A 20,073-nucleotide genomic window follows, 5' to 3' on the forward strand; every position below is an offset into this window, starting at 1 on the left:
ATTTTACATTTTGTTAAGTAACAACTATATTCAGATTGTGCCATTGTTGCTCCATCACAGTAACGTCTTAGAAATGAAAAATGATCTTTACAATGCAGGCTGAATTTCCACTACTGATTGTTTAAGGATATCTTGTTGTTAAATTATTGCTTCTGAATAAACTATAACTAAAAGAAGCAGGACAAAAGACAATTTATCAATTTAAAATCTACTTTCCGAATAAATTCAGAAGTTAGGAAAAAAACTCTTTTTGGCTCTGATTCGTCAATATAAGAATCTTGTGCCGCTTGACAAAATACGACAAGCATAATATTGAAATATAACAAAGCTTTAGTTGAAAAAGGATGCGTATAAATAGATTTAAAACAGAGATTAATTATATACCTCTTTGGATAAGCGTGTAAACAAATCTCCTCCCCTGAGAAAGTCCAATATAAGATACAACTTCCCTTCAGTTTGAAAAGCTGAATGAAGAAACGAAAATTTCCATTTAATTCATAGTTTAATTTGGGGGGCTTACATTAGGTCAACTCATTCACAAATGAATACTATTTTAGCAAATTAATGACTACATCACAGATCTAAACTGATTTTTATTTAGAAGTTAACCAATGATTCCTCTTAGTTTCCACGTAGAAATGTTAAATGCAGTGTTTCTTATTATGGAACCACTAAAACATTTGTTAGATTTTATTCAGGCAACAGTCTCTCAGGAATACAATAGTTCTAGAACATGGGGTCAATAAGAAAAATTCCCAACAGAAAGACTTACTTAACCATGAAACAAAATACAAAATACCATGTCACTTAACTACAAAAAAAGGTGGATTGGTTAGCTTCAATTACACAGAATAAGAACATCAGGACGTCGATATTAGGGATCTTTCTTGCTTGTAAGTTAGGCTAACACATATAGACTATAAAATACTGGTACATTATTATTAATTATTATAATTTTAAAATGATTATTATTACCTGTTCCTATGGCTATCACTCAGAAACTATGTTTAAAAGAAACATGAAGCTAAATGCAATAAAAGCTTCTAAAATTTATCTAAGAAGTAACGGTTTAATTTCCATGACTTTACTATATGTATCTACTAGACACATACAAATATACACAAATAAATATTTATATACATTAGTATATCTGAATGCACTCAGGGAGTGGGAGAATGAGGTAAAGGGATGAGATGGGAGGTTGTTCATAACTTACCATAATGCAACTTGACAATAAAAGGATGGTTAACTTCTACCAAGATATCACGCTCCATTTTTGTCCGAACACGGTCTCGAACTATAAAATATTACACATATGGCTATACTGTAATAGCTTCCAGAGACAATCTTTAAAACAAAATCTCTTTGGTGACTATTTTAAATAAAATTTTGCTTATATGTATAAAAGTGTGACTTCACATATAAATAAAATTATTTATATGTATAAATAAAACTATTCATTACTCTTGAATTTTCAAAATTAATAACTATTATGTTACCAGAAGAAATTGTATATATTTATAAAATCTGTGCTTTACATTAAAAAATACAGGGAACATATCAGATGTTGGCTTTAACATCAGATTTCCAAGTATTTTGGTCAAAGTTATGAAAAATAGCCAAAAAAGGAGCAGCTTTTTAAAAACAATGCATTCCAATGAAATGGTAAAACACACACAAAAAATGAAATAGGTTTTAACACTTCTCCCTACCAACCTTATCAACTCAATTCAACAAACATTCATTAAGCATCTAAAATATGGGGCAGACATGGCGAAGGATAGATATACCCCAAAAGGTGTATTTTGAGGGAGGCAGGAGAGGAGAGATACTGAGAGGAAGTACTGTGGTGCAGCTGAAAGAGCAAAGGCTTTTTGGAGTTAGAAACATCTGGATTTGGATCTGTGTCATCTTGAACAAGTTACTTATTTAAACTCTCTGTGCCTCTATTACACCTCTCATCTATGAAATGGGGGATAACACCACTGTATCTTTGGGGGCTATGTGACCATTTGAGATAAGGTTTGTACATCGAGAGCCTGGTATATAAGAGATATTCAATTAAACAGTAGTTATAGCACCATGAATATGATAAAGGGATAAAATGATGTATTGCCACCAATAAGTAGTACAAGAATTCAGAAAAGGGAAAGATCAGTTTTACTTGTATAGGAAGGCTAGAGCAAAGAGGTGGGGTTAGGGACTTTTAGAGTGGAATTTATATGGGCAAGAAGGACTGGACCGAGAGAAGAAAAGTCCAGGTATCGAGTACCAGTGCAAGCAAGGACATGGAGGCATGCATGAATGAGCAAGAAGGAACCTAATCAGTGTGGAAACTGGGGGGGTGGGGTGGGGATGGGAGTGGGGGTGGGAGGGGTGGCGAAGTAGGGAGGATCCAGATTCCTGACAATTTGGAATGCCAGGATGAATTTACATTTGACCCAGTAGGCAAAGATCTCTTTTACCAACCAAATATTTCCTGAGCAAACTCTACATGCCAGGCACTGTGAGATACAAATAAAATAATCTTCAAGAAGCTAATAATCTGGTGGGAATGACAGACAAGTAAACTGATGATTAATTATCTGATAAGTACTCTCTTGGTAGCTCAATGGATTTAAGAGGTGAAAATGATCATTCATTCAAGTTTTTTTTTTCTGTTGCATAATAAGGATAAATCACACAGAACTTCTATTTTTCAGGCCAGAGAGACTGAATGGTTCTGCCACAGATTAAACAGAAAGAATGGAAAGAGAGTCTTTTTTGGCAGTGGGGGCGGGGACAGAATGATGAGTCTTCTTGTCAATTTAAGGTGACCACTGATACCTAAAACTCAGAACTAAGCCCTCTGGGAAAAATAAACAAATAAACTTAAAAAAATCCTACGTTTCCCATTCTACCAGTTTTCCACTCCAACTGGGAGATTTTGGTGCCAGTGACTGAAAATAGGCAAAACAGGAAAAGGAATCAATTGCTCTTGATATCAACACAGCTCTTTTTATTGACTTGTTTTGTGGATGTATCAAATTCAGGATCAATCTCTGATTTTATCTTGTCCTATCACTACCACTCTGGTGCCTTATGTCCAACAGGCCCTTTCTATTATTTGTGTGAATGAGGTTCATCACACAATTGTCAGGCCTGCTGACAATTCTAGTCTAGTCTAGCCCAAAACTGCCCTTCTTTCCATCGCTACCCATACAATCTTGGATTATGTTCCCATTACCTTAAAGCTAGATTCCAAATTTCTACCTCTTTCAATAATTATACAAAGCTTATTTAATAAGCAGCAAAAATATCCATCAGTATATTTACTGTATATCCCTCTTCTATTATTGTACCACTATGAAAAGAACAATTACTTGGGAGTCAAGAGCTATAGTTTAGTGGCCATGCTAATAACTAGATGAGTTACCTTGGTCAAATCCTTTCATTGCTCAGGGGCTTCCTGCTTCCTTCTCTATAAAATGAGAGGCTAGAACCAGATGCTTTTCTTTCTATTATGATTATCTTGTGAGATAGTTTCCTTACATGCAACACTGATGAGACCTTGTTTAGTTCAAAACGAACAGTAAGATTCACTCACTAAAGAATTCCTTCCTTCTGTCTGAGATAGGACTGTGTAATAGTTCTAATCTGGTTTCTTTTATGTATATAAAGACCTAGTGACAAATATAAATCATCCTACAATCAGGAATTTTGATTAGGATATTAGTGGTTCAGAAGAAGGCATGTTTTACATTGGTTAAACTCTAAACCCCTGAAATAGAATTTGTTAACACTGACTCATGTTGGCAAAGCAACTTACATTCCGCTGAAATAATTTTTATTACATACTAGTTATTACATTTTAAATTCTACTTGACTTGAACATGAGAGTGAATAAGAAGAAATGCTGTTTATGTTTCTAGAATTATGTATTAAGAAAATGCTTTAAGCAATAGTTTACAAAACCTTTTAGGCCCACAGACTACTTTATTAGGACAAAAGTCCCCATAAACTCAACTTAACACTTTTGACTTCTTTTTGACCCCATTTATTATATTAATAGAAACTTTAAACTGGAAAGAGACTTCTGGTTAAACATGGATGTTTTACTTTCTACTTTCTTCTAAAACCCTATTGAAATTACAATAATGGAAAAATTATGCATAAACTCACAAGGACAAAAAAGAGAAGCAGTAGCAGAAGGTGACTTAAGTGGTAACTCACACAGCAGATCAGAGAAAGCTAAAATCTAAGCTTAAAGAAAGGAGGCCAATGAGAAATAAGCAAATTCTTGCCATAGAACCCATTCTAATCAGCTTTTTGGTACCACACTTTTTTTTTTCTTTAAAAAAAATTTTATTTTATTGAAGTATAGTTGATTTACAATGTTGTGTTAATTTCTGCTGTACAGCAAAGTGATTCACTTATATATATATACACACACACACACACACACAAACATATATATATATATATATATATATATATATATATGAATATAGGTACCTCACTCTTAAATGAGGAAAAGATAGCAAAGAATTCCCAGGAATTTAAGGAAAGACTCTAAACATGAAAAATAGCTACCAAAATAAATAGAAAAATATAGACCTTATGTAGATCCTGATTCAAACAAATTGCAAAAAGAAAAATGAATTATAACAATAGGGACAACTGGAAACTTGAGCACTGATCAGATATCTGTATATTAATTTTTCAGGTATAATCATAGAATTGTATTATTTCTTTTAAGAGTCTTTATCTTTTAGAGATACATACTAAAATATTTATGGAAGAAATTATACAATATCTGGGATTTGCTTCAAAATATCAAAAGAGGGGAAGGGAGAGAACACAGATAAAAAAAGATTGATTATGAGTTGATAAATGTTGAAGGAAAAAGAAGGGTATACGGGGCTTCTCTATATTTTCTGTTTCTTTCTGTAGATGTTTGACACTTTCCATAATAAAAAGTTTTAAAAAATGGAATAATTAGAGAACAAGGAAAATCTAGGAAATTAAAAATAATGGTAGAAACAAGAAGTTAATAGAAGGGTTGGAAGATAGATGATAAAATTTCCTAGGAAACAGGAAAAAAAGACAAAAATGGAAAATAGGATGGAAAAAAAATTAAAATTAAGCAACGACCCAGGAGGTTCAAAATATCCAAAGAGTAGCAGTTATAAAATGGAGAAGAAATGACAAAATACTTCCCCAGAACTGAAGAAATGAGTTTCTAGATTGAAAGAGACCACCCCATATCTGGTATGATGAATTTTAAAAATCCACACTAAAGAAATACCATTATACAAATTTCAGAACAACAGGGATAAAGAGTAGCTTGATCCTAAAGACTTCTAAGGAGGAAAAGCAGCTTATACACAAAGGACTGGGAACCATAACAGTAATAAATTTCATAACTGCAACACAGGAAACTGGAAGACAATGGAAACAATGCCTTCAAATATCTGAGGGAAAATTATTTCTGATCTAGAATTTTACGTCCAGTCAAATTATAAATTAACTGAGGGGCAGAATAAAGGCATTTTCAGACATGTAAAGTTACAAAAAATTTACCATCCATCCAGCCTTTCTAAAGTAGCTACTAGAAGATGTGTTTCACCAAAACTAGAAAGTAAACTGAGAAAAAGGTAGGTACAGAATTTAGGAAAGGAGATCTAATACAGCAAAGATGTGAAGGATATGTGACTTCAGTACAGGAACAATCTGTATAAAGCATTATGAAAACATTACTAGGAGGACATGAAAAGGGAAACTGTGTGTGAGAGAACTAAATCCTAATCTTCCATGGTAGGAAGTCAAAAGATTATGTCTCCAAATGAAAACAATCAAAGAATTACAATATAAAAATACTGAATGTGGAGGTAAAAGGCAGAAGCAGCAGCTAAAGAGATGGAAGTCACTGTCTCTGGGGGTCAAGAACTGGGATAGGGAGAAGGGTAGGAAAAGCACTGCTATTTTATAAGACTCTATACACATATTACTTTGATAAAAATAAAAATAAAACTTAAGAACACACCAGCAGTCTATAATTCCAATATGTCAAGTAGCTTCACTTTTCTACGGTCTCTTATATCGCTAACATCTATATAATTTTACATACTTGTGGTAGCCAAATTCGTTATAATCTTCACTTACAAATTTTTATTACATTCATTTTTGTGATTATATTTGAAATATTTCGTTTAAATAATACTCTATTAAGTGGTATACCATACTTTTCTAAACATTCAATATTTATAAGATTTCTAAGTTCTCGATATTGTAAATAATGTTGCAATGAAAATTTTCAAGTGCACAAAATCCTTCTTCGAGATTATTTCCTTAGGTTACTTTAGCAGCAATAATGGCTCATGGTACTTATTGCAAAACCGCTTTCTAACTTATGTTGCCTTTATATGAAATAACTCATTATTTTATATGCATTTATCAGAAAACTGGAACATTTTCCCAAATGTTATTTATTTTATCCCCTTGCATACAATGTATTCTAAAACCCTTTAGGTGGAGGTTGTAAAGTTATTTCTTAGGAACTCCTAACTCAATCATTCCTTTTACAGTTATTAGTTGGAATTCCATTGTAAGGAAGAGCTTTCCCTTGTTCTCCATTAATTTATGGATTAACTCATGGATTCTTTATTCAGTGGGTTGTAATCGATCACTGTCATTATTTATTGCAATGTTAAAACTGTCCTAGATTTGGCCAGTAGGAGCCTTTTAATAAATTCCTTATATATTAATATTTTGTAATATTTGAGGCAAATAATTTCCTGATTTCCTATTTATACTATTTTTCATTGTATAAAAGGCCAAAATTTTTTGTACTGTCAATTTGTTTGTAATTTGTGCTTTGCTCAATATCTCTTCACAAGTTTCCTAGGATGTGTTAAGTTGTAAAATTCAGTTAGATTGTTTATTATGGTATATGGTTTAAGAGAAGACTCTAGTTTTTTTGCAGGTTGTTCATGAGTATTTCAAACAAAATTTATAAAATCAGTATTTAATTTCCCATTGTTCTAGACACCTGCTTTGTCATACAGCACAGCACTTACTCAATATTTTTGTAACAAATACATGAAACTTTAATATATAATACTTTTGTACTGTTTTGTTCCACTGGTTTATATGCCTGTATTATTTTCCCCCAAAACACAATGAATTATTACTGCTTTTAATAAGCCTTAAACCTGATAAAACTTGTTCCTTTCTCATTCTTCTTTTTTAGAATACTCTTTGAGGCATATGTTTTCAAGTGAAATTTTCAATATTTCAAGGAAAATGCAACAGGAATCTTGAGGATATGGAGCTAACTGGATGACCAGAGGAATACTAAGAGTCTTAACAACCTTCTCTAAAAGGAACTGGGCATGTATTTCCTTTCCCAATATCTTTTAGGTTTCTCAGAGTTCATAGTTTCCTTTACATATACTATGCACAACACAAATCCTGTTATATACATGAAAAAAACTACTTTTGTTGCTTTTGTAAATGAACTCTCTTAAATAAGTTCCATCTATGCAGCTTTATAACATGGAATTCATGAGTATAAAATTATAAAAGTAGTGATGTAGAGTAGGGCACTGAGGATATAATTTAATTTCCTGGCCCTAGCAAGAATCAAGTAAGTAGTATGCCAGGGGGTGGAGACTGGATAGGAAAGAAAATACATTCAGGAAGGGAGCAAGAGAACAGAAGCAAAGGATGGTGTTTATAGAGGGAGGTGAAATTTCTTGAAACGATGATAATATCCAGTACGAGTTACTAATTGGGAAAAATAACATCAGAAATAATAAGTGATCATCACAGATACTCCTTCCAGAATATTTTAAAACCTTTAGAAAATACAGGTAAGTTGAAGAGGAAAAAAAGAGATGTCAGGAATCAACACACAAAATAATTAGAGGTTATGTGGTAAAATAACTGATACTACTTTAAAAAAGGAAGATCTAAGTATTTAAAAATCTATGTACAATTTTTTCTAAGTGACTGTTTACCTATAAGAGACAAATCTGACATTAGATTTTTCAAAATCAGAGGCTTAGAATAAAAACTTATTTGGAGACCAGAAGTCAAAATGATAAAGTCCTTAGAATAAAAGCTATTTTGCATCATAAATCAGTAAGTTTTCAAAACATTAAAATAATAATATGAACTGGAAGATGCATCAAACCTAGTTTTAAAATTCTAAACTTCTACTTGCCTAAAGCCCAAGAAGAATTTATAATACTTCTTTTAAGGCATGGCAACTCCCATTCTCACTAGTCATATGATTCCTAGCCTCGTAGGAAAAATCCACTAAAAGAAAGTCTAAATTTAAAGACAGTAACGGGAACAGATTCTGAATTTAAGTGACTGGCCTAGGAGTCACATGAGACCTATTCAGATTTTTCAGTTTGTTCATACTACGCGAACACTACAAATAACAGTAGCACTTACCTTTCAATGTGGCCTTCTTCAATACTTTCATGGCGTAAAGCTGTCTAGCATCAGAGCCTGAGATTTTTTTGACTAAGAAAACCTGTATTTAAATAAGAGAAAATAAGTCTTACAAAGTATCAGAAACTAAACTATTGCTAAAATAAGACCCCCTACTGTAATATAGCTTATTATTAGAAAGATTCTGATACATTAACTATTTTCCTTAAAATATTACCAATTATAAATACAGTGAGTTGTAAACACTGGTTATAACTTTGGGTGTCAATATAAGTGAATACATTTTTTGTTGTTGTTTGCCAATTCCCAAAGACCATGTAACATGTAAGACAGAAACAAAAATCTTTAAATCATGAAGCAATTAGAGAAAAGTCTAACATGTTTAAAGTATAACACAGGTGGTGATTGCTCTGCTTCTAACAAAACAAAAATTGTGATTCCATAAAAATTGTTATACAGAAGTTCCCCTTGACCACAATTTTCTGTTGATTCAATTCTGTTGACGAATAAGTCTTTTCTATGTATGAAAACTCCACAATTTCTCATTGCTGGGCAGAACAATTTATTTTTATTTTTTAATTGAAGTATAGATGATTTACAATGTTGTGTTAGTTTCTGGTGTACAGCAAAGTGATTCAGTTATATATATAAATATATATATATTCTTTTTCATTATGGTTTATTACAGGATTTTGAATACAGTTCCCTATACAGTAGGACCTTGTTGTTTATCTATTTTATATACAGCAGTTTGTATCTGCTAATCCCAAACTCCTAATCTATCCCTCCTTCATCCTCTTTCCCCTTTCGTAACCACAAGTCTGTTCTCTGTATCTGTGAGTCTGTTTTTGTTTTGTAGATATGTTGATTTGTGTCATATTTTAGATTCCACATACAAGTGATATCATAAGGTATTTGTCTTTGTCTTTCTGACTTCGCTCAGTGTGACAATCTCTAGGTCCATCCATGTTGCTGCAAATGGCGTTATTTTATTCTTTTTTATGGCTGAGTAGTATTCCATTGTATATATGCACCACACCTTCTTTATCCATTCCTCTGTCGATGGACACTTAGGTTGCTTCCATGTCTTGGCTATTGTAAATAGTGCTATGAACACTGGGGTGCATGCATCTTTTCGAATTAGAGTTTTCTCCAGATATATGCCCAGGAGTGAGATTGCTGGATCATATGGCAACTCTATTTTTAGTTTTTTAAGGAACCTCCATACTGTTTTCCATCGTGGCTACACCAATTTACATTCCCACTAATAGTGCAGGAGGGTTCCCTTTTCTCCACACCCTCTCCAGCATTTGTTATTTGTAGGCTTTTTAATGATGGCCATTCTGACTGGTGAGAGGTGATACCTCATTGTAGTTTTGATTTGGGCAAAACAATTTAAAACACATATACTGAAGAAGTTTACTCACAACTATTTAATGTAAATTAAGTCAGAACCCTGCCTCCCCATCTTTCAAAAATCAAATATACACATATACCTAAATATTAAGAATACAATTCCCAGGGGAATTCCCTGGCGTTCCAGCGGTAGGATGCTGCTGCACTTCCACTGCAGGAGGGGTGTGGGTTCGATCCCTGGTTGGGGAACTAAGACCCCGCAGGCCGTGTGGTGTGGCAAAAAAAAAAAAAAAAAAAAAAAAAAAAAAAAAGCAAGCAATCCCCAGGTATGTTACTGAGTATCTTGATTTTCCAAATATTTTTGGCTCTTTTCAAAATATAGTGTGGGATTTATGCAAAATGAATAAAGTCTGCTCTAAATAACTCACGGTCATGCTATAACTTGTCTAATACAATACAAAACTATCAATAAATCCCCTCTACTCATTTTGACCATTAGTTTCATGATCTTTTCCAGCAAACCTTTACACAGACTTGCTAAATGGACCTGAATTTCAACTTTTTTTGTCCTACCCATTCTTTCCTAGCAGTGCTATTGAGCTGCCACAGATGGTAAGAAGAGACTCTATTACAATCAAGAATTAACTCTAGGGTCAGCTCTCTATTACCTGCACTAGCACACTAGGCTATTAGCACAAAATAAAAAAATGATTCATTCAACTGATTCTAGGGCAAGGCAGAGTTCCTCACTTCGAGAAATTGTGCCAAAGACAATGGTCAGTGACCTCAAGTCCAGTGAAAAGTGCCACAATGTGCACAGAAACCCTGATGCAGGGTGTGTTTCTCTCCCTAAATCACCCCCATTGTCCCCCTTCACCGTGGCCCACGGTGAAACTTCCTTTTAGCCAGTTAGCAGTGAGCCAACCTAGGGAGCGAAAAGTGTATTCTCAATCAGGGTTGTTCCTAAGATGGAATGATGTTTAAAAATTAAAGGCAATCAGAGATTATGAATATTTTTGAACTGAAATAAATTCTAACTAGGTGGGGATAATTAGGATTTATCTGATATTTATTATTCATTCTTAAGATTCCCTAATCAAGCTTCTTCGTACTATTCTACAAGAAAAATTCTCCTCATGGGTTCAAACTTTCTTCACCCTACTTTGAAAGCACCCTCTTGATACTTTTCAGCACATCTTAGTTTTTGCAAAGGACCTTCACAAGCATTTGTAACGCATCATCATGATAATTTTGGGAGGCAGGCCTACTAAGCAATGCCTATTTTATAGCTAGGGCTTTGAGATGTTAAATAATTAACTTAGTGTCACAGTGGAGGTATTGGGATAAGAATCAGGCCAGCCACCCAGTTCTGTGCTTCTGCTCAGGGCACTCAATCTGTTGCCTCTGGCTGGTCACCAGTCATGTGCAGCAGGAGCAGCAGCAGTCCCAGATGCCATCAGATCTTCCCCCACCAGCATTTCTGACTTTTCGAATCCCCCATGAAGCTATTCTAGGCTGTGACAGGTCATCCCTGTTTCCTTGGCTGAGACTGGCTTCTGAGGATGAGTAAGAAAGGAGACGCCCTATTTTTAACGTTTGCTATTTATAGTAAGGTATTTAAGTTACTTTTAAAGAAATAAAGGGAGAAGCATGCTAACTCCTGGAAACTTCAATATTATGTTCCCTGAAAATATAATGTGTAGAAATAAATCCATCTATTTTGGTTTATCCATAATAAATTGCATGATAATACAATCTCATAGCAGATATTATGTGCTTGGCCTTATATCATTTAATTCTTACTACTACCCTATGAGGGCAGGACTATTATTTACTCATTAATTCTTTCCAGAACTATATGTTAGGTACCGTGCTATTGGTTCCATGCTGAGACATGGTTCAAGGCATACATGGCCCCTACACTCGTGGAACATACAGTCTAGTGGGAGAGATAGCCAATAAACAAATAATTACACAAACAAAAAACTGCAATTGTGGTTAGTGCTGTGAAGATGAGGTATGTAATTTCTGAGAGGGTAAAAATAGACGAATATGACCTAGGTCAGGATGGCTGGGAAGACTTCTTTGAGATCCTAAGCTTGAGAGGAGCCAACCAGAGGAGGAAGGGATGGGGGTGGGGCAGTGTTTTTCAGGCAGAGGGAACAGCATGTGCAAAAGGCTTTTGCTTACGGATTAAAAAAGAAGGCCAATGTGGCCAGAACACAGGCAGTGAAAAGTATATAAAGTGATGTTGATGAGGTAGCTAGGGGGCAGACTGAGGGGCTCCTCAGCCATCTTAAGGATTTGTCTTTCTCCTAAAAGCAAAGGGAGGCCTCTAAAGGGTTAAGCGGATGGAGTATAAGACTAGCTCTTGTTGGCTGTCATGTATTGATAAATAATGGCTTGAGGCAAGAATAAATTTGGGAAGCCCAAGGTAGGAGCCTCCTTCAATAGGCCAGGGAGAAATGGTGGTGGCACAGACTGGAGAAGTGGCAGGGAGAAGGAGAGAACAGGCATGATTTGAGAAATCTTCACTAAATCAAGAGAACTTGTGAATGGATCAGATTGGTGGGGGTGGGGGGAGAGCGAAGGGCGGGGACTAGAAGGATATGTCAAGAATGCCTCTCAAGTTTCTGGCTTGCTTAACCAGAAGTCATTCATAGTGATAGAGAAAAATGAAATAGAGGTTTGGGGGTTAGGGGAAAATCATGAGTTTGGTCTTAGATACGTTGAGTTTAAACTGACTTTGGGGCATGCAAAGAGAAAAAAATAAGTAGCTGTACATACAGTTCAGAGCTTAGAGTCACAATCTAGATTGGAGATCTGTTACATCAGCTGTATGTGGGTTTTATTAAGATAGTGGGCATAAAGAAATTAATTAGTAGGGAGTATAGAGTGAGAAGGGAGCCTAGAATGGAACCTTGAGAACTTCAATACCTAATGACTGCCTAGAAGAGGAAAATGGGGCCCCAAGAGGTTAAGTAACTTGCTCAAGTGCTCATAGCAATTAAGTAGGAAGAAAAAACAAAACTAGAATCCACGTCTGGCTGACCTAGAGCTCAAACTTGCAACCATTATCTTCTTTTGGCTACTTAATCTATATCTGGATTAAAAATATCACTTTGGGCTTGAAAGAGGTTAACAGCTGTAACAGATTACCTATGTTAGCCAAGAATTGCTAAATAATCCCATTAAAATACACAAGAGAGCAAAACTGGTGTTGTTTTGAAGCTTGCAAAGCATATCTTCAAATGCTTCCTCACAGAGAGATGGCAAGGAAGCACTGCACTGTGAAAGCTGAATGCAATCTCAGAACGTTCCTCTTGCTGAGAAATGGACTAGATAGATCAAGTGGTAGTGATTATAATGCTGTACTTCTCAAAATGGAGTACAGGAAGCGCTCCTGAGGTATGCAGCAGGGGGACAAGGAATACTTGAAAAATGATAAAGATGTTGCAATTTTAGTTGGTGGATTTGGGAAATAGTTGAGAAATATTTTTGGATATTAAAAACAGACACCGATATCATTGAACAGAATGCAGCCTTTGAGTTCATTTTAAAGACAAGCTATAAGTCCCCCAAATTTCGTACGTGTAGTGGTAACCCCCCACCCTATTTCCTTGGGAGGACCTAGTCGCTTTCTGCTGGTATTAGGGGTACTCTGGAGGAAAGATTGAGATGCACTGTTATAATGTACTGTAAGATCACCTTCCGATTCTACATGAAGACTCAAAAAGAGGCCAGTGTATCATGGGAACATTTTGTGATTTTTTAATCATTCAAGAAGTGCAATTAGGGAGGTCATATAGTCTTGAAGATAAAATGAATATGTAGTGAACACTGCCAAGTTATGAAAGTTCCCATTGTACTTCTGAATGACTTTATTCACTTTGTCACACTTATTGATAGTGAGAATTGTAAAAACACAGGAAATACCGCATTGTAGGAACATCAGTAGTATTTCATAAAATATTTCCGTTCCCCATTTGTATGAAATATACATGAATTCCAAAAAGCAACTTTTTAAAAAGCACATATTCATGACTTACCTTTCCAAATGATCCCTGCCCTAATACTTTTAAAAGTTCAAATTGGGAAGGATCTGCCTTTTCATGTCCTTCCTTTACATGATGTGTGATTGCAATTTCTTTGATACTGCCTTCTTCCTGTTGATGCAAATATAAGGGGATAAAACAGAGTTAGAGCTACTTCCTCTGGCTATAAATCAAACAATGTAAATTTATTGTATCATATTAGAAATCCTCAAATTAACATACACAAACCACCTTTACTGACCCACCAAGTAAAAAGAGAACACATGCCAAGCAAATATACTTTCAAGTTAAATGTCAGAGAAAGAATAATACCAGCCAACCACATAGGCCAGTTTAACATCTACATAACATTAGTTCTGAATATTTTCAAGTTTTCACTCTTCCTACTGGAGATAATCAGAATGATTAGTTTCATGGGGTGAGGGCAGAGGGTGCAAAGAAGTCTGAAAACAGATCAGAGTAATCTGGTGTGCTCTGATATGTGATTGTATTAGGTAGAACCAACACTATACACAACAAAACCTGATTACTGGGGAGAGGGGTTGAAAAATATTCCAGGGTCAACGTGGAGATTTCTATCCTCAGCAAGGCCGTTTGAATTAGCCTGCTGAAGTTTACTGTGTTTGAAATATCTAAGTTACTTTCTGTTTCTAGGACTACCTGAGATCTGAGATGGGAGAAAGGAATAACTCTAAAACACAAAATCAAAAAAGATTTAACATTTGGATGGAGGATTAGACAGAAAAAAAATGTTCAGCATGATGGAACAGTAGAAGGTCTTAGAGTTAAGAGAAGGCTACTTAAAGAAGGTGGATGCTTTACTATACCTGAGAGAAGGTGTCAGAAGAGAAAGGTTGAAAATACATGTAAGTATACATAGAATTTCAATTACTTAATTACCCTGAGATCAGCAGATTAAGTACACCTTATTTATTCAATAATCAAGACATGTACTTTATCAGCCCAAAACTACAACAATAAAACAAAACCCAACAAAACAAGAAACATAAGCCTGTCAAAGACTATCTTCTCTTTTTTTTTGCCTATAATGTTTTTTCTAGTGCATACGTACTATTAGTAGAATCTAAATGTGTTATACAAACATAAATAATTCATTATTTTTATTACCATTGTATTCCATATAAATGCTGAACTCAACATTCTCTGAGACACTCACAGAAGGCTGGCAATATAAGGAATTACAAAGAATTCTCAAAAAGATATACCAAGGATATCCTAATGTGGTAGCTTTTGAAAATGAGTAGTAAAAGGAAAAAAAGCTCCTATAAGAGGACAAAAAAGAAATCCAGGCCCACCAATTTACTCTGTAAGACAGAAGCTGTAGTTGGTAGAATGTTCTACTACTAAGGTAGCTTAATCATTTTGGACTTTCTTGGAACTCTGGCAACAATAATAAAACAATCCCCTAATATGGTTTAGTCTTTTATTTTGTAATTCCATATGTATTATCTCATTTAATTCTCACAACGATCCTGTGCAATAGGCATTAGGGTAGAATCAAACATTAGCTCACTCCTTCCTGGGCACCCCTTCTCTCCAAATGAGACCAATGTGTACAAGGGCTTGAGAGTGATAGCTGTTCCTAGGCGCATTAGGAAAGAAAGGAAGCAAATTACCAAATTCTTTAAAAAAAATAAAATAAACTTTCAAAGAACAATGTATATGTGGGATTGATTAAGTAAGAAAGATTTAGATTAAAATCCAGCAAATATTTATTAAACACCTAACATGTATCAAGCCCGGGTTAGGTGTTTTTTCACCTTTTCTATTAATGCTTCATGCAAATCTTTTGACTACATATCAGTATTAGAGAGGGCTGATGATAACACAGAGTATACCCCAAAGCAAGCAAAAACATTTCAGAACTCTCTACAGACTCCCCCATTCACCATTAGAAATTTTAAAAGTAAAATAGTCTGAATATTCTACAGTCTGAAGTTTAAAGAGATCAAGTAAAGATCACAAGCTAGTAGCTGGCAGATTTAGGGCCCAATGCCAGGTTTTCTGACTTCTAACAACTTCTAAAACAAGGATCTTAGCTTTACACCACATTGAGACTGTCACAGGCTCTTGGTGGTTCCCCATCCAAGATCAATGACAGGAACATACAGACTTATTCCCCTGGTCTTTGTAACTGGTCTGTATCTCTTAGGTCAGTTAGCTAAACTGATTAGTGAAGTGGTCTCTGAACTTTTGGTAGTACACCATTATTAATTAAAAAAAGATAGCATATACCCAATATTTGTATACTTATTGGCTTATATATACTTTTTGTATTACTAAATTATATATATACTTATAAATTATATACTTATAAATTATATACTTTTTGTATTACTAAATTATATACATTATACATGGAAATGAAACTATAAAGAAGTTCTCCTCTTTCTTTTCTGTACCCTAAAGTGCTGTCTCATCAAACTGTGAAGACTAATGGATAACAGACTTGAACTCATGAGGCTAAGTTCATGGGTTGGATTCCAGCATGTGCCAGTGTGCCTCCTGTGGGAAAAAACGAACTGTTCAAGAGCCTAACTGAAATCTAACGGCCATTTATGCCCTTATATCATGACGCTGTGAAGAACTATACCCTGTAATGTTCTATATATTTTACCACTTTTCTTTCTTGGGTTAAGTGGGATGTAATTTATTAGGCTGCAACATTATTTCATCTTATATTTCATAGCAAATACCTACTACAATTGTCTGTCACAAATAAAGATGCAACACAGGCAAGGAAGGACTACTGAATTATAACCGTTCTGCATTTTGTCAGAGGCATACAGCATCAAGCCTTACTCTCACAGTGTGAGCTACAATCAGGCCATGGATCTCAAAATAAACAGCAGTTACTATTCAAGAAAGATTTCATCTTTGATGACTATCCTTCCTTTCATGTCAAAAAATTACTAAAAAATGTAGAGTCTCCCTTTGATCCCTTCATTCAATAAACACACTTAAGCACCTATTATGTATCAAGCATGGTGCTGGGAATACCTTTCATTCTATTTCCAGTAACATCGTCCTGCTGTAATCCTTCATTACCTTTCCTGTAGGAAACTGAAACTAGCTTGGTCACTCCTAATGCCCCTTTCTGCCACCGCCACTCCAATCCATCCTCCTGACAAATTCATTTTCTGAAAGTAGACAGCTCCAGTTACATGACCAGACTGCTCAAAAACTCCTCCAAGTTTTTCCAAATTAAATGCACTGCTTTACCTTGGCATTGGAGGCCTTCTACAATATGGCCTCAACCTGCTTTTCTGGTATTATTTCCCAACATTCCCTTACACGTAGCCTTCTGTCAACTTGGGTTATTTCCTGTTCCCTAAATTTTTTGTTTTTAAAATCAAAGTAATACATGCACATGGGTAACAAATCAAATAGTGGTAGAATAGCTTATGGTGAAAAGCAAGTCTCTCCTCACCCCCATACCTAAGCTTTAAAAAAAATTTAATTCTTTCTGCACTTACTTTGATCATTTCTTAGTTTATTAACTTTAAGACAATACCTATTGATTTAAAAATAAGATGAGGGACTTACTTATATTATGCCCCTTCCATCCATCACCTTCCTCCCCACTGTTTGATAATTATATTAATTTCACAGAAACCTCTTGTTTTTTCTATAAGTTTTAGACAGAATCCTAACTCTTCACTTTGTAAAAGGAGGGTAATAGTGCCCATACATTCTTTCCCTCAAACTTCCCCCCACCTGCTAATAGCTTATTTTTATTAATATTTAAGGTTATTAATATTAAGAAAATTAACATTCTCTCCTGTAACCACAACCAAATCCTTCATGCTCTCCCTACAGCTTGATTCTAAAAGCTGAAAGCCTATATAAGCAGCAGCATTTTCATGACAATATATTGCTCAAACGCAGGCTAGGAAGTATATTAAATTTCCTTTCATATGGGCCCCTAACAGTGACTTCTGGGACAATCCAAGGGGACTTGAAATCTTAGATTTTTACCATACTTTCCATTCTTCTGAGAGCTCTCTCTTACCCTCCCATTAGGATGGGTTGTTCTCTAGGCCTTGCTGCGTAGATATTATCTCGGGATATATCTTCAGTGCTTTCCTGGTTGAATCCACTATTTTCAGTTTCCCATGTCTCTCTCTTTCTTAGACTACTCCCTTGTAACTTCCTAAGAAAGGTGATGTGGAAGAAAACTTTCTGGATCTTGCACATCTGAAAATGTCTCTATTTTGTCTTCACATTTGTATAATTTGGCTTGCTACCAAATTCTAGAATAAAAATAATCTTGCTCAAGAATGTTGGCGCCATTCGTCCACTGTCTTCTAGCAGTCAGCACTGCTGATGAGCTGGATGATGCTAGCCTGATATACACTTTTTGGTACGTGACCTGGTTTTTCTTTCTGGAAGCTTTAAGAATTTTCTGTCCTTGTATTTCTTAAATTCCACACTAAGTGAGATAAATATGGTCTCCTTTCCTTCAGAATGCTAGATGCTTGGTGAACCTTTATAATCTAAAGACGTGAATTCTTTACCTCTGGGGGAATTCTGACATTTCTTTGATAATTTCCTTCCAGCCACTCTTCAGGGTTTCTCTTTTTGCAACAACTCTATTAGCTGGATATTGTATGTCTGGAATTTAATTTTCATCTTTTTTTCTCCTATTTTCTGTCTCTTTTCTGAGAGACGTCCTTGACTTTATTTTCCCACCCCCATACTGAATTTTTTATCCTGGCAAATCTTATTTTAAAATAAATCTTCAAGTGCTTCTTTTCTCAATATTTCTTTCTTTTTTTAAATAGCACCTTCCTCCACTCCCTACCTCTTCCTCCCCAAAATGGATGCAATCATTCCAAACCTCCTTGAGGATAGTAACTAGACTTTTAAAAATCTTTTTTCTAAATTGGGATGCAGAGGATACAAAAAATGTTCTCGGAGGTGGAGAGAAAAGATCAATGCCTATGGCCCAAGTTGCAAAAACTTGCAAAAACTATCCCCAACACATTTTTCTGCTCCTTCCCAGTTGAAATTTTTACTAATCATATCAGCAAACCATTTTCTATCTACTTTTATGTATATGTGAAGTCACAGTAGCATAATAGGCACAATATCCTTGATTGGTATCTTGATCCCCAAATTGTGCTTTATGTCACCAGTCTTTCCAAGTTATGGGACCATGAATATTTTAGAAATGAATTTGAGGTTCAATTAGGACATAATACTAATGCTTGGGCAATCTTGGACAACAGATAGGAAAGCAACAATGTGCTCTTCTAGCTCATACCTGGAATCCAATGAGATGGATGCAGAGAGGGATATCGAATTTCTGAAGACATTGATAACCAAGGACAGATTAATATTTGCATGTGACAAACCTACCTTAGGTCACTAAATCACCTGTTACTGAAATAAATCTGTCACATTACAACACAGAACTACAGTCTGATAGTTTGTAAAGTTGTGTTTTTGCCTGTAAGTACACAGTGAAGCAACTGTAATTTTATGGAAAAAGAATTTTATCAATGAAGTAGAGCAGAGATGTAAGTTATATCCATTATAATTACTCTGTGAGGCTCACATTTTTACATTTTCTGGCACAACTGTACTTTAACTGATACATGGATACCTGCCCAGTCATTACCACAAAAACTTACTTTGTGTATTTTAAAAAGTTATAAAAAATTCCATATTTTTACTTTTACAAAGTCTACGTTTATTTGCTAGATAAAGGTCTACCTGTAGGCAAAATTGTGAGGCTGCCAGCTGGTCTACATCACAACCCTGTATCCGTCATCTACACTCCCAGCACTTTCAGACATTTGGTACTCACAGTTGCCAAACTCAGAGGTGTTCAATACTCTCAAGCTATGAATGGTAATTCATTCGTTCATCCATTTAAACATACATTTATTGAACACCTAATACATGCCAGGCACTCTTCTAGCTGTCTGAGATATACAATAAATGAAACAGACCAAAATCTTTGCTGTTTTGGGGAGAGACCTAATAATAATAATAATAATATGGCTCTTGTACTTTTGCTTCTTCCTGACTGCCTGGTCCTGATGGAAGTGTTTCTGATCTATGACATATTCTCTTAGGCTCTTTCCTTTTTGTTAGAAGGCAATTCAGATTATGGGCCAGGTACTGCACTAGGTATTAGCAAAACTGCGATACAGAAGAGTATCTGCTCTCTAGGAATTTACCTAGGGTTTCA

At 35.1% G+C, this 20,073-nt stretch overlaps 1 protein-coding gene across 6 annotated transcripts in view; it reads right to left on the reverse strand.

Annotated features, from left to right (window-relative positions):
* The window catches only part of RPS6KA3 (ribosomal protein S6 kinase A3), a 108,609-nt gene that overhangs the window by 39,628 nt on the left and 48,908 nt on the right, over positions 1–20,073 (reverse strand). For all 6 annotated transcript variants that reach the window (XM_082447082.1, XM_082447078.1, XM_082447079.1 and 3 more), the window contains 4 exons: positions 13,848–13,964; positions 8,443–8,524; positions 1,217–1,297; positions 385–464 (listed from right to left, as the gene is read on the reverse strand). In XM_082447082.1, the coding sequence (XP_082303208.1) occupies positions 385–464; positions 1,217–1,297; positions 8,443–8,524; positions 13,848–13,964 (360 nt within the window). The remainder of the gene's footprint in view (positions 1–384; positions 465–1,216; positions 1,298–8,442; positions 8,525–13,847; positions 13,965–20,073) is intronic.

The sequence above is a fragment of the Balaenoptera physalus genome (assembly GCF_965194825.1).
Source record: "Balaenoptera physalus genome assembly, chromosome: X".
NCBI classification, from domain to species: Eukaryota; Metazoa; Chordata; class Mammalia; order Artiodactyla; family Balaenopteridae; genus Balaenoptera; species Balaenoptera physalus.